At 41.9% G+C, this 27914-nt stretch overlaps 1 protein-coding gene across 1 annotated transcript in view; it reads right to left on the reverse strand.

Moving 5' to 3' along the window:
- cnbd1 (cyclic nucleotide binding domain containing 1) overlaps positions 1 to 27382 on the reverse strand; it is a 155544-nt gene extending 128162 nt beyond the window's left edge. Inside the window, 4 exon segments of the mRNA XM_067975348.1 lie at positions 12971 to 13108; positions 15835 to 15942; positions 21729 to 21801; positions 27283 to 27382. Of these exon segments, the coding sequence (XP_067831449.1) occupies positions 12971 to 13108; positions 15835 to 15942; positions 21729 to 21801; positions 27283 to 27337 (374 nt within the window). The 5' untranslated portion in view covers positions 27338 to 27382.
- Positions 27383 to 27914: the final 532 nt, after the last annotated feature.

Genomic DNA, 27914 nt, shown 5'->3' on the forward strand with positions numbered 1-27914 from the left:
ATCGGTTACAACGACATAGGTAGAAAGAGGGATGAGGTCTTGCAGGCAGATTTTAAGGAGTTCGGAAAGAGATTAATAGGCAGGACCTCAAAGGTAGTAAGTAATCTCCGGATTACTCCTGGTGCCACGCACTAGCAAGTATAGAAATAGGAGGATAGAGCAGATGAATGCGTGGCCGGAGAGATGGTACAGGAGGGAGGGCTTTAGATTCTTGGGGCATTGGGACCAGTTCTGGGGGTGGTGGGACCTGTACAGGCCGGACAGGTTGTACCTCAATGGAGCTGGGACCAATGTCCTCGGGGGAGGTTTGCTAATGCTGTGGAGGGGGGTGGGGTTTAAATTAATGTGGCAGGGGGATGGACACCAGTTTGTAGCATGAGAAACGAGAAACAAGGTGCACAAAGGATTGAGAGAGAAAGATAGCACTAGAGCAAGAAATAGTACGGTAGTAGATGGGACCAGACTAAGAGACAGTACAAGAAAGTCTAAGATAGGTTTACAGTGCACGTGTGTAAACTCAAAGCGTGGTTAACAAGGTTGGAGAGCTACGGGCGCAATTAGCCACATGGGAATATGATGTAGTGGTGATAACGGAGACCTGGCTCAAAAAAGGGCAGGATTGGGTACTAAATATTCCTGGATACAAGGTGTTCAGGAAAGACAGGGAAGGGAAGAAAGGAGGGAGCTGACTGTAGAGATTAAGGAGAATATTGCAGTGCTGGAGAGAGAGGATGTCCTGGAGGGGTCAAGGACAGAATCTATTTGGTTAGAGTTAAGAAACAATAGAGGTGCCATTACATTACTGGGTGTATTCTATAGGCCACCAATTAGTGGGAAGGAGATAGAGGAGCAAATTTGCAGGGAAATTAGAGAGGTGCAAAAGCCATTGAGTTGTGATAACGGGGGACTTCAACTATCCTAATATAGACTGGGATAGTAATAATAAGGGGCAAAGAGGGGGAGGAATTTCTGAAGTGTGTTCAGGAGAAATTTCTTCACCAGTACGTTTCTGGCCCCACGAGGAAGGAGGCACTGCTGGACTTGGTTCTGGGGAATGAGGCCAGCCAAGTGGAGCAAGTGTCAGTGGGAGAACATTTAGAGAACAGTGATCAAAGTATCATAAGGTTTAGACTAGCTTTGGAAAAGGACATGGACCACTCTAAAGTAAAAATACTCAATTGGAGGAAGGCCAATTTCATTGGGTGAGAACAGATCTGGCCCGGGTAAATTGGAATCAAAGATTGGCAGGCAAAACTGTAATCGAACAATGGGCGGCTTATAGGGAGGAGATGGTTCAGGTACAGTCTAGGTACATTCCCACGAGGGAGAAAGGTAGGGCAACTAAAGCCGGAGCTCCCTGGATGACAAAAGAGATAGGGAGTAGGATGAAGCAGAAAAAAGGGGCGTATGACAGATGTCAGGTTGATAACACAAGTGAGAACCAGGCTGAATATAGAAAGGTCAGAGAGGAAGTGAAAAAGGAAAGAAGAGGGGCAAAGAGAGAGTATGAGAATAGACTGTCAGCCAATATAAAAGGGAATCCAAAAGTCTTCTAGAGGCATGTAAACAATAAATGGGCAGTAAGAGTAGGGGAACGGTCAATCAGGGACCATAAAGGAGATCTACTCATGGAGGCAGAGGGCATGGCCGAGGTACTAAATCAGTAGTTTGCATCTGTCTTTACCAAGGAAGAAGATGCTACCAGAGTCTCAGTAAAGGAAGATGTAGTTGAGATACTGGATGAGCTAAAAATTGATAGAGGAGGTGCCAGAAAGGCTAGCTGCACTTAAAGTAGATAAGTCACCCGGTCCGGATGGGGTCCATCCTAGGTTGCTGAGGGAAGTAAGGTTGGAAATTGTGGAGTAACTGGCCATAGTCTTCCAAACATCCTTAGATATGGGGGTGGTGCCTGAGGACTGGAGAATTGCAAATGTTACACCCTTGTTCAAAAAAATGGTGTAAAGATAAACCCAGCAACTACAGGCCAGTCAGTTTAATAAAGGTGGTGGGGAAACATTTAGAAACGATAATCCGGGACAGAATTAGCAGTCACTTGGAAAAGTGTGGATTGATTAGGGAAAGCCAGCACGGATTTATTAGAGGCAAATCGTGTTTAACTAACTTGATTGAGCTTTTTCATGAGGTAACAGACAAGGTAGATGAGGGCAATGCGGTTGATGTGGTGTATATGGACTTTCAAAAGGCATTTGATAAAGTGGCACATAATAGGCTTATCAGCAAGATTGATGCCCATGGAATAAAGGGAGCAGGAGCAGCTTGGATGCAAAATTGACTAAGTAACAGGAAGCAGAGAGTAGTGGTGAACTGTTGTTTTTCAGACCTGGGGATCGGTGCTGGGACCACTGCTTTTCTTGATATATATTAATGACTTGGACTTGGGTGTACAGGGCAAAATTTCCAAATTTGCAGATGACACAAAACTTGGAAGGGTATTGAACAGTGAGGAGGATAGTGATAGACTTCAAGAGGATATTGACATGCTGGTGAAATGGGCAGACAGATGGCAGATGAAATTTAATACAGAAAAATGCGAAGTGATACATTTCGGAAGGAAGAATGAAGAGAGGCAATATAAACTAGAGGGCACAACTCTAAAAGGGGTACAGGAACAGAGAGATCTGGGGATATATGTGCACAAATCATTGAAGGTGGCAGGGCAGGTTGAGAAAGCAGTTAAAAAAGCATACAGGATCCCAGACTTTATAAATCGAAGCAGAGTACAAAAGCAAGGAAGTCATGATGAACCTTTATAAAACACTGGTTCGACCACAACTGGAGTACTGGGTCCAGTTCTGGGCACCGCACTTTAGTAAAGGTGTGAAGGCCTTAGAGAGGGTCAAGAAAAGATTTACTAGAATGATTCCAGGGATGAGGGACTTTAGTTACATAGTTAGACTGGAGAAGCTGGGGTTGTTCTCTTTGGAACAGAGAAGATTGAGAGGAGATTTAACAGAGGTATTTAAAATCATGAAGGGTCTGGACAGAGTAGATAGAGAGAAACTGTTCCCATTGGCGGAAGGGTCAAGAACCAGAGGACATAGAGTTAAGGTGATTGGCAAAAGAACCAAAAGGGGACATGAGAAAAATCTTTTTTATGCAGTGAGTGGTTAGGATCTGAAATGCACTGCCAGAGGGGGTGGTGGAGGCAGATTTAATCAGGGCCTTCAAAACGGAACTGGATAAGTACTTGAAAGGAAAAAAATTTGCAAGGCTACGGGGTTAGGGCGGGGGAGTGGGACTAGCTGGATTGCTCTTGCATAGAGCCGGCGTGGACTCGATGGGCCGAATGGCCTCCTTCCATGCTGTAACTTTTCTATGATTTTATTGGTTAAAGCTTGTAAAGCCCACGATAATTCTACCTTCTGTTTTTGTTTTCCCTCTCATCATACTTATAAATCAAGGCAAAAGTACCAGCTCAACAGAACTAAGTTTCAGGAGATCTTTAAACCTTCACAAAAAGGTTGATTTCCACCCCACCCCCGAAAAAAAACGATTAATGGAATTCTTTGATGGTATGCCAATTGCTGAAGTACTTCTCACTAGATATACTTTGGGCCATACTATAGATATTGCAAGGTGTTATCTATGCAAGAAAGGCAGTGGCATTTGTTTGCCAAAGGTGTTTTAATATTTATAGCACAGCCTTTTCTTTAAATGTACTTTTTTCTCTCGTTAGGACCCTGCTTTATATTTATTTGCCTGCATTAATTGCACATGAACAAGTCCCCATCAAGATAAAAACAATTTATTTTATACATTTAGGAGCAAAGGTTTCAATTTGTTCTTTATCTGCTGTGGCACATCAGCATTGTAATCTGTAGTCATTTGCCAATATTTTCCTTTGCACATTTACAAACTGTGCATTTATGAATATCAAAATTTACACAAAGAGCAAGATATCAGGGATTACATTTTGCAAAGATTTTAATACAATCCAAAGAGAATCCAAAGAATTTACTTCTACTATTCTGTTATCTGCCAGTGGTAACAAACCATTGGTGGGTCTCAAACTTTTAAGTGTGTCTCAAACATACACAGTGCTGAGTACACGTTTTCCACTAAAGTAGCCGTTTTCTTCACAGCCACTATGAATGAGGGTACAATTATTATATTTTTAAAATAATTTTTAAAAACCTAGCAGATCTCTCATGGCAGAAGAGTGATACCATGAACACCCAATATAATTGCATAAATGCCAACCTACAAAATTCAGACAACCTGATGAACAGGTTCAAAAAGCTGACAACTCAAAAAACATACAACTGAAAAATAGTCCTGAATAAAGGCCTATGACCAAGGCCACTTCTTCATGGCCACTGAATAAGTTAAACCCTTTTTATTGCATTGGATTTGAGGATTTTTATTAGTGTTTTATAGAATCATAGAAAGGTTACAGCACGGAACGAGGCCATTCAGCCCATCGAGTCCGCGCCGGCTCTATGCAAGAGCAATCCAGCTAGTCCCACTCCCCTGCTCTATCCCCGTAGCCTGGCAATTTTTTTTCCTTTCAAGTACTTATCCAGTTCCCTTTTGAAGGCCATGATTGAATCTGCCTCCATCATCCCCTCGGGTAGTACATTCCAGATCCTAACCACTTGTTGCGTATAAAAGTTTTTTCTCATGTCACCTTTGGTTCTTTTGCCAATCACCTTAAATCGATGTCCTCTGTTTCTTGACCTTTCCGCCAATGGGAACAATTTCTCTCTATCTACTCTGTCTAGACCCTTCATGATATTGAATACCTCTATCAAATCTCCTCACAACCGTCTCTGTTCCAAAGGAAACAACCCCAGCTTTTTCCAGTCTATTCACATAACTAAAGTCCCCCATCCCTGGAATCATTCTAGTAAATGTCTTCTGCAGCCTCCCTAAAGGCCTTCACATCTTTCCTAAAGAACTGGACACAATACTCCAGTTGTGGCCGAACAAGTGTTTTATAAAGGTTCATCATGAATTCCATACTTTTGTATCCTATGCCTCTATTTATAAAGCCCAGGATCCCGTATGCTTTTTTAAACTGCTTTCTCGACCTGTCCTGCCACCTTCAACGATTTGTGCACATATACCCCCAGATCTCTCTGTTCCTATACCCCTTTTAGAGTTGTGCCCTCTAGTTTATATTGCCTCTCTTCATTCTTCCTTCCGAAATGTATCACTTCGCATTTTTCTGCGTTATATTTCATCTGCCACGTGTCTGCCCATGCCACCAGCCTATCTATATCCTCTTGAGATCTATCACTATCCTCCTCACTGTTTACTACCCTTCCAAGTTTTGTGTCATCTGTAAACTTTGAAATTGTTCCCGTACACCCAAGTCCAAGTCATTAATATATATCAAGAAAAGCAGTGGTCCCAGCACCGATCCCTGGGGAACACCACTGTACACCTCCCTTCAGTCCGAGAAACAACCGTTCACCACTACTCTCTGTTTCCTGTCCCTTAGCCAATTCTGTATCCATGTTGCTACTGCCCCCTTTATTCAAGGGCCGCAATCTTGATAATAAGCCTACCATGCAGCACTTTATCAAACGTCTTTTGAAAGTCCATATACACCACATCAAAGTTTTAGGGTCACAGTATACAATTTAGCTTGTTTTTCTGTGAAAATTGAAAACCAATGGCCTCATCTATGCCTTACAAAAAGATTATGTTACAATGGGAGTGCAGTGAGACATGAACTTGTTATGGATTAAGCTGCAGCTATACCCAATATTCCATCAGCTGTGGTATAGGGAAAAAAGTACACAGAAGTCTAATTTTTGTACTGGTGGATTTTGAAATTTTTTTTTAAGGGGGAAATGAGCTCTGGTGATACAAAACAAAGCAGCTTTGTAACAGGCTGCTGTTAGGAAACCAGCTTTTCTGAATCTGGTGAACCCCATTTCCGCCATCTTGAAAGTACTGCGTATCCACTTTACGTCAACTGCCTCACCAACATCTCCTACTTGAACTTCTGCACTGAGCAACTCCTCATTCTTGATGATTTCAACCTACACCTAAATTCTCCTTGCCCGGTCTCTTCTGACTTATCTGCCCTCTTGTCCTCATTCAAACTCACTCTTCACGTACATACCACCCATACCCACGGCCACACTCTCAATGTCACTAATTCACGTAGCCTCACCATCTTGCGATCACTGATATGGTTATCTCTGGCCATTTCTTTGTTACCCTTACCATCCACCTCTCCCTGCCCACCTCCAAACACACTATCCTCACCCGTCTCCCCAGGAAAAAAGTCTACTTCAACACCTTCGATAACTTTCCTCTGACCCTCCACATCACATAATTGTCGACCTGTTAATTATTTCCCTCACTTCTCCCTTTGATGCCCTCACCCCACCAAATCACTAACTAGCTTACACACTGCCCCTCCCCTAGAACAGTTTCCACCTTCACACCCAAAATTCAGATGTCTGCAGATTTGAGTGCATTGCCAAATCTGGCTTGATCACATCAAGTATTACCATGCCTCCCTCTTTACAACCAAATCATCCTGCTCCACCTGTATCATCCTGGAGTGCAAGGACAACCCATGACTCATTTTCTCCATGACAACCCTCCTCAAAACCCTTTCCCACCAACCTACATCATCTAACACCTTCTAACATCAATATAGGAAGCTCATGGATTTCTTCATCTCCAAGATTGGGACCATCTGTGTAGCTGTTTCAGCCTCCAATTTCTCTTCTATTTCCCTGGCCTGACCATCCCTGGCTCTTCACTCAACCAAGGACCGACTCCCTTGTTGCTCTGCAAAAGTTCTCTCATCTCATACTGCCCTCACCAAGCTCATCTCTTCCATAAGCCCTACTTCCTGCTTATCTATTGCCTCAACATGAAACTCGTGATCTCTGAGCTACCTTTCCTGGCCTCTATGCTTGCCAATATTATGAACAGTTCAATCTTTTCAGACCCCGTCCCTCTCCCATTCAAAATAACCATTACTATCCGGCTTCTCAAAAGCCCACCTTTGACCCACCCATCCTCTCCAAATAATGATCCATCTCTGACCTTTTCCTCTCAAAGATCCTTGAATATGCTGCCACCCAATTCCATGGCTGTCTCTCCCAAAAAGAACTGTTTAAATCCCTTCAGTCCAACTTACACCTACTCACAGGACCAAGATCACCCTGATCAAAATCACCAACAAATCCTCTGAGACTGCAAGCACAATGCACTATCCTTCCTCAACATCTCCATGGTATTTGACGTGGTTGCTGACACCCTTCTCCTCCACCAACTCTCCTCTGTAGTCCAGCTCCATGGGAATGCCCTGGACTGGTTCTGCTTGTCCCTGTCCCAATTCAGCCAGAGATTCTCCAGCAACAGTTTCTCCCCCCAACCCCATGTGGTTACCTCCGGAGTTCTCCTCTTCCTCATCTACATGCTGTCCCTCAGTCATCACTCATATGTGGTCAGCTTCCATACGTATGCTGATGTCACCAACTTTATTTCGCCACCACTTCTCTCGTGCCAATGACTATACTGTGCCGTCAGACAACTTGGTTGACAGTGGGATTGATAATGCGCTCCAGTAGAGCAATTGTACTACAGCTACAGGTACTCATCACATTATCTAGGCTAGAAGCCTGATCCTGCTACACTCCCTTTGCGTGTAGAGCAGTATAATGCGGTGGGAAAGCACCTGCTTTGCTGAGGGCTTGCACACATGTCATGATCAAGTCTCAGTAAGGCTTCAGGTTTCATATAAAATTATTTAAAAGAGCACATAGCACCATAACGTATTGTTCTTTTTCCTTTTATCACCCATTTGGAATGAAGCAGTGAAACTCCTGAGTGCAGGAGATCTCAAAATGCCAAAAACTTTGCTTTTTTTTATATTTTCAATGCTTACAGTATAATTTTAGTGCAATGTTGCTTTATTACTGACTTTTCCCATATTTTTGATGTTTTAATTTTTCATATTTATTTCAGAATTTTTTTTTGTTGGGGCAATTTCTTTATTACTTTCTTATGGTGAGGTTTTTTTAAAATTCCTGAAATACAGTACTTTTTGGTTTAGGTGATACAATATGAAAGAAGGATGTTGGAGATAAGCAGGCCTGAGACAATACATGCAGGCCTTGGCACAGTTAGTGACTGGTTAACTGCCTTGCTTTGCCATCTGTAGCAAACAAACCTACTGGCAAACTGTACAGAGACGGTACTTCTCTCAACTGTTACTCTTGAAATATAAAAATCACAATATATTGTGTGAATATTAAGGTAATAGAATATTCCAGTGACAACTTTCAGTAATTTATTACAAAAGTGATCTTCAAAAACTGTAATTATACTTTATACTGCTGGTTTTATCTTTCACATAACCAGATTACTAGGTTGTTCAGTAGTTAAAAGAGAGAACAGGGAATATTGTACGTCATTTATAAATAATACGTGCATTGTGTATGTTGTTAGAAGAGTTCTCACTAGCCTTACTCTCATTAAGTCACAATGTTCAGAAGCATGCAATATTAAATAAGAAAACATAATAAGCATGATGACTATTGCAATTATGAATGTTATATCAGACCCCAACCTAGTCAAGTCCCAATACCTCGTGCTAATAAAATGCAAGAACCTCATTATATGTACCTATAATGCAATCTGCAGCAATAACCCAATAAATTATATAAACTGTGCAATTCAATAAAAACCTTTCCTAAAAAAACGATGAATTGGCACAACATTGTCACATATTGTGTCTCAGTCCAAAAGCGGAGAGTCAACTTTATAACATCAGAGCCACAGAAGGAAATTTTCCATTTTGGGGGAGGGGGGGGGGGGGGTAGAAAAAGCACTATAATGGAACTTGCACTTGCTGGGTCAGTCTTGTTCGATTTTCTGAGGCCAGCCTAATTATATATGCACAGCAAGCTCTCGACCTGTCTGAGGGAGTTTGCTGACAGTAGGGGGAAAGAAATTGCAGGCAGCGGCAGCTCTTAACATTTGAAGCTGCTGTTTAAAGGGCAGGTTAATTGTTGCTGGGTAGAGGTAGAAATAGCTGCAGAAAGGAGATCGGCTCCATTTTCAGATATATGTTTGGAGGTCCTCTTAGAAGTGTAGAAAAGAAAAATTGCCCTCTTTGCCATTCAAGGACACAATCTTCTTAGAAGAAATGTTCTTATTGCTTGACATGAGGTGGTTGTTGAGGTAAATACAGTCTCCAACAGCGAAAGGACATGGAAGCACATGAGGAAAAAGATGAATAGCCTTAGGAAGTCTGCCAAGGTAAAGCTAGCCAGCATTGAATTATATCAAGTAGATAGGCAAAGGATGCCAGACACTATCAGTTTCTTCTCATCTTATTGCACTCTGATGGAAGCTGCAAGCTAAGCCCTCAGTAAATAGCTCTTTCCAAGCTTCACATGCATCCCCCATAGTGAAGCTGGGCATACTTACCTACTGCCAAATTAAACTGCAACAGTTTTGCATGAACATTTGGAAAGGTGACTGCATAAAGCAAGCTTTTTTTAAAATTCATTTATGGGATGTGGGCGTCGCTGGCAAGGCCAGCATTTATTGCCCTTGAGAAGGTGGTAGTGAGCCACCTTCTTGAACCACTGCAGTCTGTGTGGTGAAGGTTCTCTCACAGTGATGTTAGGTAGGGAGTTCCAGGCCTTTGTCCCAGCGACGATGAAGGAACGGCGACATATTTCCAAGTCAGGATGGTATGTGACTTGGAGGGGACTTGAAGCTTACTGCAGAACTAACCTGCAGAATAAATGTGAAAGCATGACGCACTGGTAGCTATGGAATATCAAGGAGTGCTTTTCAGCCACCATTCCAACATACATTCTTCTCTTTATCTATAGGCATCCCAAAGAACAAGCTGCAGGCCCCTGTAGCACCACAAAGCACTCTGTCACTTACTCCAGCTGTAGCAAGCACCAGCAAATCAACAACCCCAAAAAATTCAGATAATTAGTGAAATACAGGGCATGAGCAAGCAGAAGCAGATGGTGGAGGCAGAGAACCAAGAACGTCCCGGCTTGAGGGCCAGCTCATGTCCTTTCTCAGCTGCTGAACCCGCTGATCCTTCAAATATGATCCATGGTGCCTTCTAAAAAGGATGATAAATGAGCACCAACATTTCCTGCATTCATTAGAAGATGTCCCAAGCACCTCCAAATTCTAAGGGCAAGTATGGAGGAGTCCACTTTTGCATCTGCACAGTCATAACTACTTTTAAAACTTCAGTCCCCCACAGAACGTGTGTTAACTCCAAAGCCATCTGCAACAGAGCCCCGAGTCTCTGAATCTTAATCCCAGTTACAGTATCTCTCATGAATGCCTCAAACTGCTGCTAAGGAGGCGTTGGGTTGCAATCTCAAAGAGGCTGTCTTGTTCGGTTTCAATAAAGTTGGCAATATCAGATTGAGCTATTGGAGGGGTGCACTGCCTTCATTGCTGCTCAAAGGTCTGCTCCCACACAGATCAGTGAGCATGGTGAGACAGTGCTTAGTAGCAAGGGCAAAGCTGGAGCGGACACAGACGAGACTCTCAGGACGACACCACATTTGGCCCCTCCAGTCTCTCAACCTCACCAAATGACAGTAGATGTGCCAGAACGCGAGCAGTACCAGACAGTCAATTTAGCAGTGGATTTGTCACAGCCAGTTGCAGGGCCATCTTATGACTCAGCACAAGGATGCAAAGGGCCACCTCAACCAAAGAAGTTCCCACTGACACCCAGCATTCAGCCACCTTACTTACTTTTGCTACTTACCTAGAAGGAGCATTAGGTTAGATTTTGAAGCTGCCTGTTCCTTGCACCCATGTTCATCATTGGAGGGATACAACGTACGGGAAAAATAGGCAGAGTCTCATAACACCTGCGTCTTTGTCCTGTTGCACTGCCCATTCTTCATTTCATGGATCCAGTATGGGCACATCGCTGCACCTTCAAGAGGCAGTCTTATACAAAGTTGCATGTAAATCGTGCCACATTGACATCATACTGGCCTGTAACGTGTTCTTTACAATCGCTGGCCAGAGATCAGTTGAAGGCTGCCCCCATTGTGTTTGGGTGCTGAGGCAATAGAAGCAATTATTTAAACATACAAAGGCAGGCTGTCATTATTACACATTATTTGTGGACCACTTTTGTGGATTTAACTCCGCTAGCCAGAATTTCTGGGATATCTGGGAGCTTAAGGAGGGAATTATCCCCTGCAACAGAATGGGAGTCTCCTTTGGGATACCTCTATATTACACTGGGCCAGATTTTGCTGGAGCAGGGCATCTCGCAGCATACCCTTTTAGTTAGACTTGTTCATGCACTTTTAGGTTTTAACATTTTTTGCCCACAAAGTTGCTGGAAGCGCAAGCTGATAATGGTGCAGTGAGGGCAACAGGGCATTGGGACCTTGGTGAACAACAGGACAAACAGTGTATCTTCTTAACCAATGAGATTTAAGGATTGAGAAATAAACAGAGGAAGGATTGAGAAGGAGGGTGAATTAGAGTGGGTGGATTCAATGTCAAGTCAGGTACAGAATGAGAAATAAAGGGAAAGAAAAATTGGATGAAGAGAGAGAAAAATGAGACAGAAAGGAAAAGTAAGAAAATAATTAAAAATTGACATTTTTAAAATCTCCTGAAACAATTCGCAACTTGAAGGAATGTGACTCCACATTGTTCACTGTTCACTTTCTGGGCAAGAGAGGTTGACTGGCAGTCATTAACAATTATCACACCGTTAAAAAAGTACTTATGCTGTTAATTACTAGACTTAACTTTCTGTGGCGAGTTTAATGGGTAATTAACGTGCAAATGCAGCAACTTCATGAAAATCACATGGAGGTTAAGCGCAGGATACCGTTTTCACAAAGCTAATGGCGGAGCTACGCAAATCAGCCAGCAACTTGTGGTGATTCGCAATCTCTTCCTCTCGACAAGTTGTTGACTGATTTGCGAATTAATAACAGCATGCGTCGTTCAGACGTCGTTATTTTTTCAGCAAAATCTGGCCCGCTATTTACAAGAGAAGGACGATGAACAGGACACCCTTTTGGATGCTAAGAAGTTGAAGTATGACCAAAGGAGGAATTACATAGAAATTACAACACAGCAACCGGCCGGTCAGCACAACCAATCCCACGTTGATGTTTATCCTCCACACGAGCTGTAGTCCTACTCCCACGTGCCTGCTCTGTTCCCATACCTCTTTATTTCCCCTTTCCTTCCATCAACTATACAGCCTATTATTAAATGTTGAGATGGTCTCTGCTTCAATCATTAACTATGGTAGTGCATTCCATAGCCTCACAACCCTCTGAAAAAGTTTCTCGTTCTCACAGTCCTAAACTTCTTACATTTATTATATCTATGTCCCTTCATTCTAAATGCCACTATCACTGAAAACAATCTGTGGTCTCAAATGGGTTAGAAACTCTAACCAACCAATTTTATGTGGAAGTGGAGTCTTTTGCTTTTCTCCAGAGCTTTGAAGTAATGTCCCCTGTAATAATCGAGGGTTTCCTCATAGCAGTTAACTTCTGATTACCCAACCCTCATTAACCAGTTCATTCAAAAAGTAATTTTTTTCTCATGAGCAGAGCTCTACAGCACACTGTCCTTTCATCTCCAGGATTTTGTTTGATCTGGGCTAAAGGGATGCACAGTTTATATGATTCCTGTTTGGACAGTCTCAATCCAACTTCTATTAGATATGGCTCTGCGGCACAAAACTGCTCTTAAAACCGCACCACATTAACACTGGCCTTGTCAACTACATAGTGATTTGCTACAAACATATAATACAAATAGTGGGAAGAATGGTGCATTATGTGTACACTTTAGAATTTAATTATTAGCATGGGACAAATTTAAAATAATTTTATAAAACAGTTGGTTATTTTTACTAAATTAGTGAGTTTTTTTTAAAAATCAATACTTAAATAATAACTGTTACGCTATTCATTTTTCTAATAGTGGTACTTACATCTTTCTAAGTATCCTAATTAGGGTTTTAACCTCTTTTTTTAAATGATAAGGTGTATCCTCCTCGTTATTCTTGTCCAGATAAATATGATCGTCTTTTATTGATGCACTTATATGGGATTTCAGGTGCAACTTTCTGCTTTAAAAAAGCATAAATTTAAAGGCAAAAATAAATTCTTATGCTTGAAACGTTGCCTGCAGTTTAATCAGTTTTCTAATTTTAGATGCATATTGATACATTTGGTAAGAAGCATATTACATCAAAACTTGCAAACTGCTTTACAAATCCTGAGACTTGAGCACATAATCCAGGCTGACACTTCAGTGCAGTACTGAGGGAGTACCGCACTGTCGGAGATGCCGTCTTTCAGATGAGATGTTAAACCGAGACCCTGTATGCCCTCGCAGATGGACGTGACACTAGTTCGAAGAGGGGGGGGGGGGGGGGGGGGGGGGGGGGGGGGGGAGTTCTCCCCGGTGTCCTTTGCAATATTCATCCCTCGAGCAATGTCACTAAAACAGATTACCTGGTCATTATATCATAGCTGTTTGTGGGACCTGTGAGCAAATTAATTGCTACATTTCCAATATTACAACAGTGACTACACATCAAGAGTACTTCATTGGCAGGGGCAGAAACCTGATTGGAGAGAGTGAAACATGGAGCTGTGGGAAAAGTGGGCAAGGATTTGGGAGGTGACACCCGTTTGAAAACTTTGGAGAGGAAAAAGAGATGGGGCGAGGACTGAGAAGTCAAAAGTGGGTTTTCTGAGGAGGGGTGATGAGAGCACTTTTTGAAGGGAGGGGGACAGAACCCGAGGAGAGGGAATCATGTACAATGTCAGCTAGCATGGGGACCAGGAAAGGAAGTTGGGTGGTCAGCAGTTTAGTGCAAATGAGGTCAAGCAAGCAAGTGGGTCGCATGGATGAGCTCAGAGAGGACATATGGGGAGATGGGAGAAAAGCTAGAGAGAGAGAGATGCTCTCTACATTTCTGATAAACCTTGAATCTGTTTTAGCAAACTTCTATTCTCTTCCCAGAGTTCTCTCCCTCCATTTTCTCCTAAGCTTTGTAAAGTTGACTTTTTTTTCATTTCCATTTTAATCAATGTATTAATTCATTTTCCAGGGTTTTAAAGGAAGTAGGTGAGCACATTGCAGATGCCCTAACTATAATCTTTCAAAGTTCTCTAGATTCAGGAACTGTCCCTCTGGATTGGAAAATTGCACATGTCACTCCGCTTTTTAAGAAAGGAGAGAGAGGGAAACCAGGGAATTATAGACCAGTTAGCGTTACATCCGTTGTGGGGAAAATGCTGGAGTCTATAATTAAGGATAGGGTGACTGAACACCTCGAGAATTTTCAGTTAATCAGAGAGAGCCAGCATGGATTTGTGAAAGGTAGGTCGTGCCTGACGAACCTGATTGAATTTTTTGAAGAGGTGACTAAAGTCGTGGACAGGGGAATGTCAATGGATGTTATTTATATGGACTTCCAGAAGGCATTTGATAAGGTCCCACCTAAGAGACTGTTAGCTAAGATAGAAGCCCATGGAATCGAGGGAAAAATACGGACTTGGTTAGGAAGTTGGCTGAGTGAAAGGCGACAGAGAGTAGGGATAATGGGTAGGTACTCACATTGGCAGGATGTGACAAGTGGAGTCCCGCAGGGATCTGTCTTGGGGCCTCAATTATTCACAATATTTATTAACGACTGAGATGAAGGCATAGAAAGTCTTATATCTAAGTTTGCCGATGACACAAAGATTGGTGGCATTGTAAGCAGTGTAGATGAAAACATAAAATTACAAAGAGATATTGATAGATCAGGTGAATGGGTAAAACTGTGGCAAATAGAATTCAATGTAGACAAATGTGAGGTCATCCACTTTGGATCAAAAAAGGAAAGGGTACTTTCTAAATGGTAAAAAGTTAAAAACCGTGGATGTGCAAAGGGACTTAGGGGTTCAGGTACATAGATCATTGAAGTGTCATGAGCAGGTGCAGAAAATAATCAATAAGGTTAATGGAATGCTGGCCTTTATATCTAGAGGACTAGAGTACAAGGGGGCAGAAGTTATGCTGCAACTATACAAAACCCTGGTTAGACCGCACCTGTGAGCAGTTCTGGGCACCACACCTTCGGAAGGACATATTGACCTTGGAGGGAGTGCAGCGTAGGTTTACTAGAATGATACCCGGACTTCAAGGGTTAAGTTACGAGAAGCAATTACACAAATTGGGGTTGTATTCTCTAGAGTTTCAAAGGTTAAGGGGTGATCTGATCAAAGTTTATAAGATATTAAGGGGAACAGATAGGGTGGATAGAGAGAAACTATTTCCTCTGGTTGGGGATTCTAGGAGTGGGGGGCACAGTCTAAAAATTAGAGCCAGACCTTTCAGGAGCGAGATTAGAAAACATTTCTACACACAAATGGTGGTAGAAGTTTGGAACTCTCTTCCGCAAATGGCAATTGATACTAGCTCAACTGCTAAATTTAAATCTGAGATAGATAGCTTTTTGGCAATCAAAGGTATTAAGGGATATAGCCAAAGGTGGGTATTTGGAGTTAGATCACAGATCAGCCATGATCTTATCAAATGGCGGAGCAGGCACGAGGGGCTGAATGGCCTACTCCTGTTCCTATGTTCCTATGCTTGTTTTGCTTACAATTAGTTTACTTATCTTGCTTATACAACATTATCATTTAAAAGTGTTTTATTTTCCTCAGTTAAATATACCCTTCAGCAATATTTCCCAGTTAATTTGTTTCAATTCAGCCTTTGAAGTTTGCCTTTTTAAAATGGTATATTTTTATCCTCATCCTTACTAATGCTGATTGCAAGACAATTTTAATTTCTTACCTTTTTAGCACAGGAATCTTGGGTAACACGGGTTTTGGTTGGATGAATATATTTCGATATAACTGTAGGAATGAATGATGAGCCTCAGGTGTAGTATGAGGATTATCCCTGAAAATCAAATAAGTCAATAAAACGCTAGTTTACCTGAAACTTATTATTTCTACCTGAAACAAATCAAACAAAAGTCTTCATTTTTCAATCAGTACAGAATTAAAATAAAATAATCCAGGTAAAGTACAATTAATGATTTAGCGTAAGGGAATTCATGGTGGGCAATAAGAGAATTGTTTATGTAGTCCAGTACAACAAATTAATTACCAGCCTTACCTCTACTTAGTTGATTATAAATTTATTATGAATTCACTAAACATGGTTGCAGACTTTATTCAGAAGATCTATAAAGGCCAAGGTCATTACATTAAAAGAACAATGGTATTATTGACTAGCTTCCAAGACTGTCATCAAACTTTCCTACTTCTCAGCTAATCTGCCCTTGTTCCTCCATTGAAAATGCTAGGCTTTATATAGTGTGGAATAGAAATTTTCAACTCTTTAGTCATATGCTCAAAAATCCACTGAAATAATTTGGAGGTCAGCTGTGGCTCAATGATTGCACTCTGGCCTCTGAGTCAGAAGATTGTGGTTTCAAACTCCACTCCAGAGACTTTGGTGCAAAATCTAGGCTGACACTCCAGTGCAGTACTGAGGCAGTGCTGCACTGTCTGAGGTGCTGTCTTTCGGATGAGATGTTAAAACCGAGGCCCCATCTACCATGTTTCTTACATTACAACAGTGACTAAACTTCAAATGTACTTCATTGGCTGTAATGTGCTTTGGGACATCCGGAGGTCATGAAAGACCCTATATAAATGTAAGTTCTTTCTGGAGTGAATCCTTTGGCTTAATGGTAGCATTCCAACCTCTGAGTCAGAAGGTGCAGGGATCGAGTCCTGCTCCAGACAGTCCTAGAAAATGGAGACTGGAGCTCTGGCTCTCAATTGTGGTTTGACATCCAGCGAGATTAACTGTGGCAGATGGAGTTCAGTGTGGGGAAGTGTGAGGTCATGCACTTTGGACCTACGAAAGATAGATCAGAGTATTTTCCAAATGGTGAGAAGCAAGGAATTGTGGAGGAGCAGAGAGATTTAGAGGTCTATGTACAGAAATCACTAAAAACTAGTGGACAGATACAAAAAAAAATTTAAAAGGCTAATGGAATGTTAGCCTTTATCTCAAGGGGGCTGGAATACAAAGAGGTGGAAGTTATGCTATAGTTGTATGAAGCTCTGGCTAGACCACATCTGGGTTCAGTTCTGAGCACTGCACCACAGGAAGGATATGTTGGCCTTTGAGGGAGTGCAGCGCAGATTCACCAAAATGATACAGACCATAAGAGATAGGAGCAGGAGTAGGCCATTCAGGCCCTCCAGCCTGCTCCGCCGTTTAATGAGATCATGGCTGATCTGATTTTTACCTCAACTCCACTTTCCTGCCTTTTCCCCATATCCTTTGACTCCCTTGCTGATCAAAAATTTGTCTAACTCAGCCTTGAACAGATTCAATGACTCAGCCTCCACAGCTTTTTGGAGTAAAGAATTCCAAAGATTCATGACCCTCTGGGAGAAGAAATTCCTCCTCATTTCCGTCTTAAACGGGCGACCCCTTATTCTGAGACTATGTAGTTTTAGATTCCCTCATGAGGGGTAACATCCTCTCAGCATCTAATCAGGGTCTAAAAGGGTTAAATTATGAGGCTAGGTTGCACAACTAGACTTGTATTCCCTTGAGTATAGAAGATTAAGGGGTGATCTAATTGAGGTGTTCAAGATGATTAAAGGATTTGATAGGGTAGATAAAGAGAAACTATTTCCTCTGGTGGGAGAATCCATAACAAGGGGGCATAACCTTAAAATTAGAGCTAGGCCATTCAGGAGTGATGTCAGGAAGTACATCTTCACACAATGTGTAGTGGAAATCTGGAACTATCTCCCCCAGAAAGCTGTTGAGGCTGGGGGTCAATTGAATATTTCAAAACTGAGATTGATAGATTTTTGTTAAGTAAGGATATTAAGGGATATGGAACCAAGGCGGAAATGGAGTTAAAATACAGATCGGCCATGATGTAATTGAATGGTGGAATAGGCTGAATGGCCTACTCCTGTTCCTATAAATTTGTTCAGGAAGCCCTTAAACATTTAGCTCAGTTATAAGAACTTAGGGCTATAAACTAACTAACCAGAACATTCTATTACTGAAAGAAATAACTAACCAATTTTTTCTACCTATGACAACTATTACTAATTCTTCCAACATTTTGTAGCATGCAATTCATTACATTTCCAAATACTGCAGAAAATTATACACATAGAATCATAGAAAATTTTCCTAACATTCGTTGAGGGTTCTATAACAAGGGGACATAGATTCAAGGTAAAAGGCGGGAGGTTTAGAGGGGATTTGAGAAAGAACTTTTTCACCCAGAGGGTGGTTGGAGTCTGGAACTCACTGCCTGAAAGGGTTGTGGAGGCAGGAACCCTCACAACATTCAAGAAGCATTTGGATGAGCACTTGAAATGCCATAGCATACAAGGCTACGGACCAAATGCTGGAATATGGGATTAGAGTAGACAGGGCTGATGGCCGGCGCGGACACGATGGGCCGAAGGGCCTCTATCCGTGCTGTATGACTCTATGACTCTATGACTAGGTCAGTCTTCCAAAGTGGGTGTTACAGTCAAAAATAAAAATAACATTGGTGTATGTCTCTCTCTCTCTCCTTAAAACTAACTGCTTATCTCCCACTCTAATTCTCACCTTTTTATCTAACCTCTCATGGAAATTTAGAGGTTTCAACCCTCAGATGGCCGAAGTGATTTTATCTATTCCTGGGTAAGAAGGAGGGAATCAACTCCTGGCCTGCGGGCTCAGGCCAGGAGGGACCTGGAGGCTGGGCATGGGTGGAAATGGAGACTCAGGATGGGAAACGGTGGCAAGCTAGGATCTAGGAGTGGACGGAAGTGAGAGATTAGATCTCAGAGGGAGTAGGTGGAACTGGGAGCAATTCTGGTGGGCAGCTAGTGCCTGGAAGCAACTTGCATTGGTGCTGGGGTAGGGAATGTAAACCCCTTTGCTAATACCAGGCAGAGGAATGTAGTGCTAATTGTCTGGCAGCAAACAACCTCATGGCACTGCTCAATGACATTAAAAAGGATTTTGGAGTGTTTTTACATTGCATCCTCTGCAACTCCAGACAAACTAACCCGTTTACTTGAAGAGCTACATCCACGGGGTCAATTCATGGCAGCATTAGCTCAGAAGCTTGACATTATTAGGAGAACCCTTATTTTTATCTTCAAAGCTTCCAAAAATGATATGTTGAAAGATAATAACAGGCATTAGATGGTAGCATGTAAAGAAAGAATAATAATGTTTTGATTACAATAGAAAAGCTTAGTATTTTTAGATTAATAACCCAAAATACTTTAAATAATTAGCTGAGGTCAAAATAAGATTGTATTTCACAAGTACAAAACAGATGACATCAATTCCCATTCCTTTCTAGAACATTTAACTTAAATTTATTTTGAAATTCAAGGGTGAACTTTATGAATGCATGTTCCCAGCATGGAGCACATATTAGGAAACCACAGGCATACGCCCCACAATTTTCCAACATGCACTCCCAGTGAGCCAGGGGCATACATTCAGCCCTTCAGTGTAAAATCTCAATAGATTAATTTATTGGTAGTTTGTTGCTGTTTCTGAGAAGACAACTTTACCTCAGCCTTAAACCCCAGTAACAATGTTGTCACTGAATAAAACTGCCATCTATTGACCATTTCAGCTTCACATCACTCTCTAAATCTGAATCTCCATGCTTTTTTAGCTTCACATGGGAAACTTCCTACAGGATCATAAGCATTCAGCAGGATATGTTCCTGCCCTGACATGATTTGAGGTGATCCACATAAACTATATCAATTAGAGGCTGCAATTGTTTAAATACTATCTAACCACTTTAAAAACAGATGCAGCTCACCTCATCGTTATTGAAAGTTGCAGAAAACATCTTCTCAATTAGTTGTACAACCATACTTCTTCTTGTTCATCTTTGACTGTGGACCATACCATCATTATTTTCTATGTTTAATCATTTTAAGTGGGCTTGATCATATTGTCCTGTTGCTCCTTCAGTCACTAGATACACACGCCGCCCTCTACAATCCTCCACTCCAGCGAACAGTCAATCATCTTCCACAGCTCATGATACTTGATTGAGGTCTTCCCAACCCCTAAGCACACTGCACATTTCCAAGAAGACAGCTGCCCCAAAGTTCCTTCCTTGTTCACTGTGTAGACATTGAATCTACAAAGTGGAATGCACTATGTTCATTTTCAAGACTCTGGACCTAATTTTACTCTCCATCAGAAGACCGTATCAGCCAGAAAATGCTATCGCTGGTGATTCCATCAACACCATTGAATATACTAGTTACAGCAGCCATATCAATTTAGTTAGCTCTAAAATGGTTTCCTCAAATCTTCTTGTCTTAGCTGAACCTGTACTACTCTGCTTGGATTTCAAATTCATTTCTCTAGGACAGTGGCCAAGGTACCTACTATAAATTTGCCTGACTCCCACTGGTCACCAGACAATCTGTTTTTGTCCAGTAGTTCCATTCATTATATTCATCCTAAGACCTTATTCTACCATAGACAGTTGGGTTAATGCATGGTTTAACAAAGAGTTGACACTCTCTGGCATAGAGTGTAGCTTTATCACACTGTATTAAGTTACAGTTTTAACAGTTGTATTTCTTCTCACATCTCCTGTGGTTTCTGTTTAATTGTTTATTTGAAGACCATCAATTTTCACAGTCCTGCTACTGTTATCAGTAGGTTGTCTTTCATAAAAGTTACATGGTGACTGATTTTTCCGTAAGTACTCCATGTAGGCATACATGGCTTTAATATACGTTCCATAAAGCATTTCTGATAGTGGTGGAGGAGAAAAGATAGCACTGGCAGTATGTCCTTGAAAGGTGGTTTTAGATTTTGATGTCTGGTAGCCTGGAACTTTGGAACATGATTTTGACACCTGTTCTAAGCTCACACCAGCATCAAAACAGCCCTTGAAGGTTTGATGTTTCATGGCCATACAAGATTAGATTCTGCAATTCAGCAGTGTTTCAATTGCCAACTTTGCACTGAATCATTATAAAAGCAGAATTCATTCCAGAACAAAGGTGACAGTAGCATAAACTGTACTAGAATAAGAACTCTAGTTCTATACTGACATAAATTGAAACTTGGCTCATTAAAGGTGGATTTGATGCCAGTTTGACTCAGTGTGCTTAGTGTAAAATTGAGACTAAAATATGGTCTACTGACATTTGCATGTGTCAGATATCACCTTGTTAGTGCCTATTTATAGAACAGTCTTTCATTTCAGAGGCTTAATTTCACTCAGTGATAACTCTAAGACATAGGAATCACATAAAGGTACAGCACTAGAAGTATGTCATACTGAGACACTATAATCCTGCATGAATAGATCAGTTCAAACTGTGAATGTTCTGATAAGTCAAATGGTTCAGTGTTCTATTCCCAACCAGAAAGCCATGAGTTCAAGTGCTAGAGTTGCTCATCACAAAAATACTTCTGCCTTGGGTAGTGTAATTCGTTTGTTTTTAGCCAGGCTGAGTGTCACATAAAAGCTTGACCTTATATCTTTTTTTAGGGGAGGGCAGGAATTGACTTATTTAAATCATACTTCAGTTTTGCTAGAAACAGCAGCTTTCAGAGTCATTGCAGCTCGTCTGTACGCTTGTCTGTAAAGGCTGTAAGCAGTTCACAAAACAGAATCGAATCAGTTTCATTATTTTGTGTGGTACCTGTTCTGTAGGCCACTGATGTTGCATAATTTCTGCAAATTATGATAATCAATTCCCAAAAAATACTGCATTCCTAGAAGGAGAAAAATGAAAAGTAGAATTTGTTTTAAAACAGTTATTGTCCTGATAAAATAACTTGCATGCCATTGTGTCTCTAGGTATGTCTATATATGGTAAAGCAATCCAATCAGAGATTTCATTAGTAATCACTAAATAACATGGGTATAACGGCTATGAACCCTAGAAGTTATTGAATAGTAATATCAATAGCAAATCTGCTCTTAAAACCTTGTCAAAAAAGCAAGAAACCCAGTTCACAAGCAGAAGGTGAATGAGGTCATGGACAGTAGATCAATATTCAGCACTAAAATTAATCTGCTTAGTGAGTATTCCAAAGAGTAAGGGGGGGCTGTGACTGGTTGGCAACTGAGCGCAATCTCAAAAAAATAAAAGAACCTGGCATGAGATGCGGATGGGTTTTAATGACCCTCAATGAAAATATTGTGAGCAATTGCCTAGCTGGGAGAGGAACCACAGGAGCTGAAGAAGCTTATCTAGTGTAGAAGAAAAGTGGCAGAAGTATCAGTGCAGAAAGCTTTAAGAGGATAGGAGAGGCGGAGGTGGCATATTGAGTCTGTTAATTTTCTTCAAAATATATGCGTTATTGTATATCCAAATTCTAATCTATAGAAATATTACAAAAATATTACAACTTGCCTTTATGTAACATCTTTAATGTAGAAAAACGTCTCATGTGCTTCGAAGAGCAACAAAACAACGAATGCCATGCCTTTGTGAGGGACTTGAGATGACCAATTGCTTGTGGGATTTATGGAAGTTTTTAGAGGCAACCGCAGAAATAGAGAGGCAGAGTGATTTAGAGAGGGAATGCCAGAGTAAGGCTATACCGCCAATGGTGGAACAGAGAGAGGTGGATGCACCTCCCAGAGTCAGGGAATCAGGGACTATGGAAGGCAACATAAGGTTGCAGAGATAAGATAGATTGATGGTGGAGGTATCTGTAGATAAGCATGAAGATTTGAAATTTGATGCTTCAGGAGACGGGGAGGTATTCTAGGTAGGCAAGGACATATGTGATGAGCAATCAGGACTTAGTATGGGTGGCTGAGTTTTGGGCAAGTTGGAGTTTATAGAGGGTATAGATCAGGCGTCTGGCAATAAGGCCGCTGGAGAAATTGAGTCTAGAGGTAATGAAAGTGTGGATAAGAGTTTTGGCAGGTGAGGTACGAACGGAGGCAGGCAATGCTGTGAAGGTGGAAGTAAACAGTCTTGGCAATGGATAGAGTATGGCATTTGAAGCTCAGCTGAGTCAAGCAGGACGTTGAGGTTGAAAACATTCATCCAGAATGAGCAACTGGAGAGATGGACAGATTCAGTGGCAAGGAAACAGAGTTTTTGCTGGGAACCAGGATTGATGTGCCCCACCTTCAACTGGAGGAGATTCTCACTCATTCACAAGTTAATGTCACACAGGCAGTTTGACAGCACAGAATGATGGAAGTGGTGGAAAGATAAAGCTGAGTGACATCAGCATACATATGGAAGCTAACTTCGTTCCAAGAGACAATGTCACCAAAGCAAAGCATGTAGATCAGGAGAAGTGGGCCAAGGATAAATTCTGGGGTTTTCCAGAGGCCATCACGTGGGTACATAAAAAAAATGAAAAGAAGTCATTGTTGGAGATGCACTAAATGCATTTAGATAGATAGATGTGGAACCAAGAAAGGACATTCCCATGGAGCTGGACCATGGAGGAGAGGCAGTGGAGGAGGACAACAGCGAGGTTGAGGAGGACACGGAGTTGCAGTCAGAGAGGATATCATTCATTACTTTGACGAGAGAAGACTTAGTGCAGTGAACAAGGAAGAAGGCAGACTTAAGGGATACGAACAGAGTTGTGGGAGAAGTGGGAATGGAGCTGGGAGGCAATAATGCGTTCAAGGACTTAAAAAAAGGGAGGTTGGATAAGGGGAAGTAGTTGGACAGGTAAGGGTGGACTTTTTGGAGAGAGGCTAGGGTGGTAAAAGTGATTGGAGTGGCTGTGGAACAGTTTGAGGAGACGGTTTGTCATGGAGAAAAAAAGGTCATGGGGTCTCCCAGATGATCCTGGAGTAATAGAAAATATAATGTTTTTTTAATTCGTTCATGGGATGTGGGCGTCGCTGGCGAGGCCGGCATTTATTGCCCATCCCTAATTGCCCTCGAGAAGGTGGTGGTGAGCCGCCTTCTTGAACCGCTGCAGTCCATGTGGTGAAGGTTCTCCCACAGTGCTGTTAGGAAGGGAGTTCCAGGATTTTGACCCAGCGACGATGAAGGAACGGCGATATATTTCCAAGTCAGGATGGTGTGTGACTTGAGGGGGAACGTGCAGGTGGTGTTGTTCCCATGTACCTGCTGCTCGTGTCCTTCTAGGTGGTAGAGGTCGCGGGTTTGAGAGGTGCTGTCGAAGCCTTGGCGAGTTGCTGCAGTGCATCCAGTGGATGGTACACATTGCAGCCACTGTGCGCCAGTGTGAAGGGAGTGAATGCTTAGGGTGGTGGATGGGGTGCCAATCAAGCGGGCTACTTTGTCCTGGATGGTGTCGAGCTTCTTGAGTGTTGTTGGAGCTGCACTCATCCAGGCAAGTGGAGAGTATTTCATCACACTCCTGACTTGTGCCTTGTAGATGGTGGAAAGGCTTTGGGGAGTCAGGAGGTGAGTCACTCGCCAAAGAATACCCAGCCTCTGGCCTGCTCTTGTAGCCACAGTATTTATATGGCTGGTCCAGTTAAGTTTCTGGTCAATGGTGACCCCAGGATGTTGATGGTGGGGGATTCGGCGATGGTAATGCCGTTGAATGTCAAGGGGAGGTGGTTAGACTCTCTCTTGTTGGAGATGGTCATTGCCTGGCACTTGTCTGGCACAAATGTTACTTGCCACTTATCAGCCCAAGCCTGGATGTTGTCCAGGTCTTGCTGCATGCGGGCTTGGACTGCTTCATTATCTGAGGTTGCGAATGGAACTGAACACTGTGCAATCATCAGCGAACATCCCCATTTCTGACCTTATGATGGAGGGAAGGTCATTGATGAAGCAGCTGAAGATGGTTGGGCCTAGGACACTGCCCTGAGGAACTCCTGCAGCAATGTCCTGGGGCTGAGATGATTGGCCACCAACAACCACTACCATCTTCCTACCAAAAAGATCTTTGCCATCCAAAATGACATTTTTCACTTAGCAGTTCAATGGTAAAGTTACAACATTCCACTAATTTGACCATAAAATAACACTGAAATATTAATAAAAATGAATCCCTGTAAAAACCATATTACTATAAATATGATATTTACTGGAATTTGAAAGCCCATTGGGTAACTTGGCACTGATTAAAAACAATTTTCAGTGGAGGCAGTTCCAGGAACCAAAGCTTCCGAAAAACAAAATGGGCAGTTATTAATGCGCAAACCTGCCAACAAGTTCAGAGGATTAAGAGATACGGTGAAGGTTGCGAATCTCCAGAACTTGCTGATCGATTTATGCCAATCCGCCGTTTGCTTCGCACAAACGGCAGCTCACCTTTAGCCTCCCCATTATTTTTAAGAACTTGCTGGATTTGCACATTAGTTGCCCATTAAACTCGCCACAGAACGTTAGGGCCGGAACCTAACAGCGTAAGTCCCTGTTCAATGACGTGATAACTGCTAATGCAACACCGATCAACCTCTCTTGCCCAGAAAATGGACAATTGTAAGTGTAGAGTCTCATTCCTTCAGGTTGTGAATTGTTGTTGGAGATTTTAAAAATATCACATTTATATTTTTGTTTTTAATTACTTTTCCTTTCTGTCTCTTTTCTCTCTCTTAATCCAATCTTTCTTTCCCCTTCTTTATTTCTCTTTCTGTACCTGATTTGACTCTAATTCACCCTCCTGATCCATCCTTCCTCGGTTTCTTCAATCCTTAAATCTCATTGGTTAAGGAGATACACTATTGGTCCCACTGTTCACTAAGGTGCCCTGTTGCCTTTGCCACACCGTTATAAACACGCACTTCCAACAAGTTACGGCGCAAAAAAATTGAGCTGAAGGGCAGGAAAAAGTCTAAATAACGCGTATGCTGCGAGATGCCCCACTCCAGCAAGATCTGGACCAATAATGTCTTAAGGATATTACTGCCATAATACAACCAAGTAGTTTACACAGGTGTCAGCCTTGGCTCAGTGGTAGCACTCTCGCCTGAGTCAGAAGGTTGTGGGTTCAAATCCCACTCCAGACACTTGAGGACATAATCTAAACAGTGCTGTACCATCAGAGGTGCTGCCTTTTGGATGAGATGTTAAACCAAGGCCCCATCTGCCCTTTCGGGTGGGCATAAAAGATCTTCTGGCATTACCAACATCAATTAAAAAAACAAACACAGATTATGTGGTCATTGCTGTTTGTGGAACTTTGCTGTGCTCAAACTGTTTGCTGCATTTCCATACATTACAACAGTGACTACACCTCAATATCACATCCTTGGTTGTAAAATATTTGGGAGTATGTGAAAGGCCCTGTATGAATGCCAGTTCTTTCTTTATCATTGAATTAGCCAATTTTGGGACTTTTAAAATATAGGAATTACATTTAAAAAACAGTTGCTAAAAGCAAATCATAACTCTGGAACCTGATTCAGCATTTAATCTTCACCCTTTGACACACTAACATTAAAGGTGTGCGTCAGGTATGTATAGCAGTTATTTATTTCTAAAATGAAACTTACAACACATATCTGGACGCTTCGGTACAGAGCTTATATTATGGCTTTGCAGTTAAATTCTAATACGATAAAGTCAATGGTAACCCGAAAGAAAAAGGACCTCCCAAAATTTAACCTTAAAAGTAAGCAAAACAGAAATAGACAAGTAGTTAAAATTTTGCACTTGAGTAATAACAACAACAGACAGCTGGACTAATGAAAAGATTAAATAGGCGATAGCAATTGCAAAAGAAGAGTTTCTAAAAAAAAAGTTTTTGTGTAACCATAAAATCAAGATAATAGTAAGTAAAATTGTTTACATGTTATTTGTAGTCAAAAGCAGCGTCCAAATGCAACAATTGGACCGGGAGTTTGAGTTTAGTGCGCATACAAAAAGTTAGTTAAAGATGACGACTAATCAGAAGGCCTTTTGAATTAATGAGGAGAGAATAATTACCTATCATAGAATCATACGGCACAGAAAGGAGGCCATTCGGCCCATCGTGAAAGAGCTATCCAATTAGTCCCACTTCCCTGCTCTTTCCCCAGAGCCCTGAAAATGTTTCCCCTTCAAGTATACCGTGGTCATATTATTCGGACGTCACCAGAAAAGTTGCCCCGAACAGAGCAGGAGGAAGGCGAAAGTGAAGTGTAACATCAGAGCCGCTCATAGACCAGGTGTGTAGGACACTGGCAGCACCAGGTGACTGGAGAAACATGGGCCAATGGGCCCTGCCCTGCCCCACCCCCGGATAAATATCACCTCGACCTCTGACTCAAACATTACTGACTGCAAGGACTAATATTATCGCTCCTACCGTGAATCAAACCCGACCGGCTCTCGTTACTCGCTGCAGGTGCACCAATCGACATTTTGTTTTCGTTCAAGCTTCAAACGGCGGTCGCTAGGCTCGGCGTCTGTCTCCATGGCAACAACACAAGGTCCGGGCACGTGATGCGTCCAATTCTCACGGGGCAACTGGAGATTCGCTTCTCTCTGTAACAGGGCGGGAAAACAGAGATCCACCCGTGTGCGTGAAATAGTAACTGATTTAAATATAATGTGGATATAATTTCTACCTTATTCCCCACCTCCCCAGAAAATGGATGGAGTGACAAAATTGGACTGGTTGCGCTGCAAGAACAATGTCATACTGAATATATCTGGTCTGAAAATCTGGAATTAGCATCAATCCATTATCACAGAATCACAAGATTTTTTTTCATATAACAAAACTTCTGGAAACAATGCATGATGATGCATATATGCCAACCTACAACTGGAAAAGCTGGCAACAATTTCAAGAAAGTTGACATCCAAAACTGACAGCTCAAAAATAAGGTGTAACTGGAAATCAGCCCTGAATAAAGATCTACAAAGAAAGCCAGTGCTTCAAGGTGATTAAACAAGTTAAAATCCTTTTTATGACATTGGATTTTAGAATTTTCT

The sequence above is a fragment of the Heptranchias perlo genome, chromosome 3 (genome assembly GCF_035084215.1).
Source record: "Heptranchias perlo isolate sHepPer1 chromosome 3, sHepPer1.hap1, whole genome shotgun sequence".
Taxonomy (NCBI): domain Eukaryota; kingdom Metazoa; phylum Chordata; class Chondrichthyes; order Hexanchiformes; family Hexanchidae; genus Heptranchias; species Heptranchias perlo.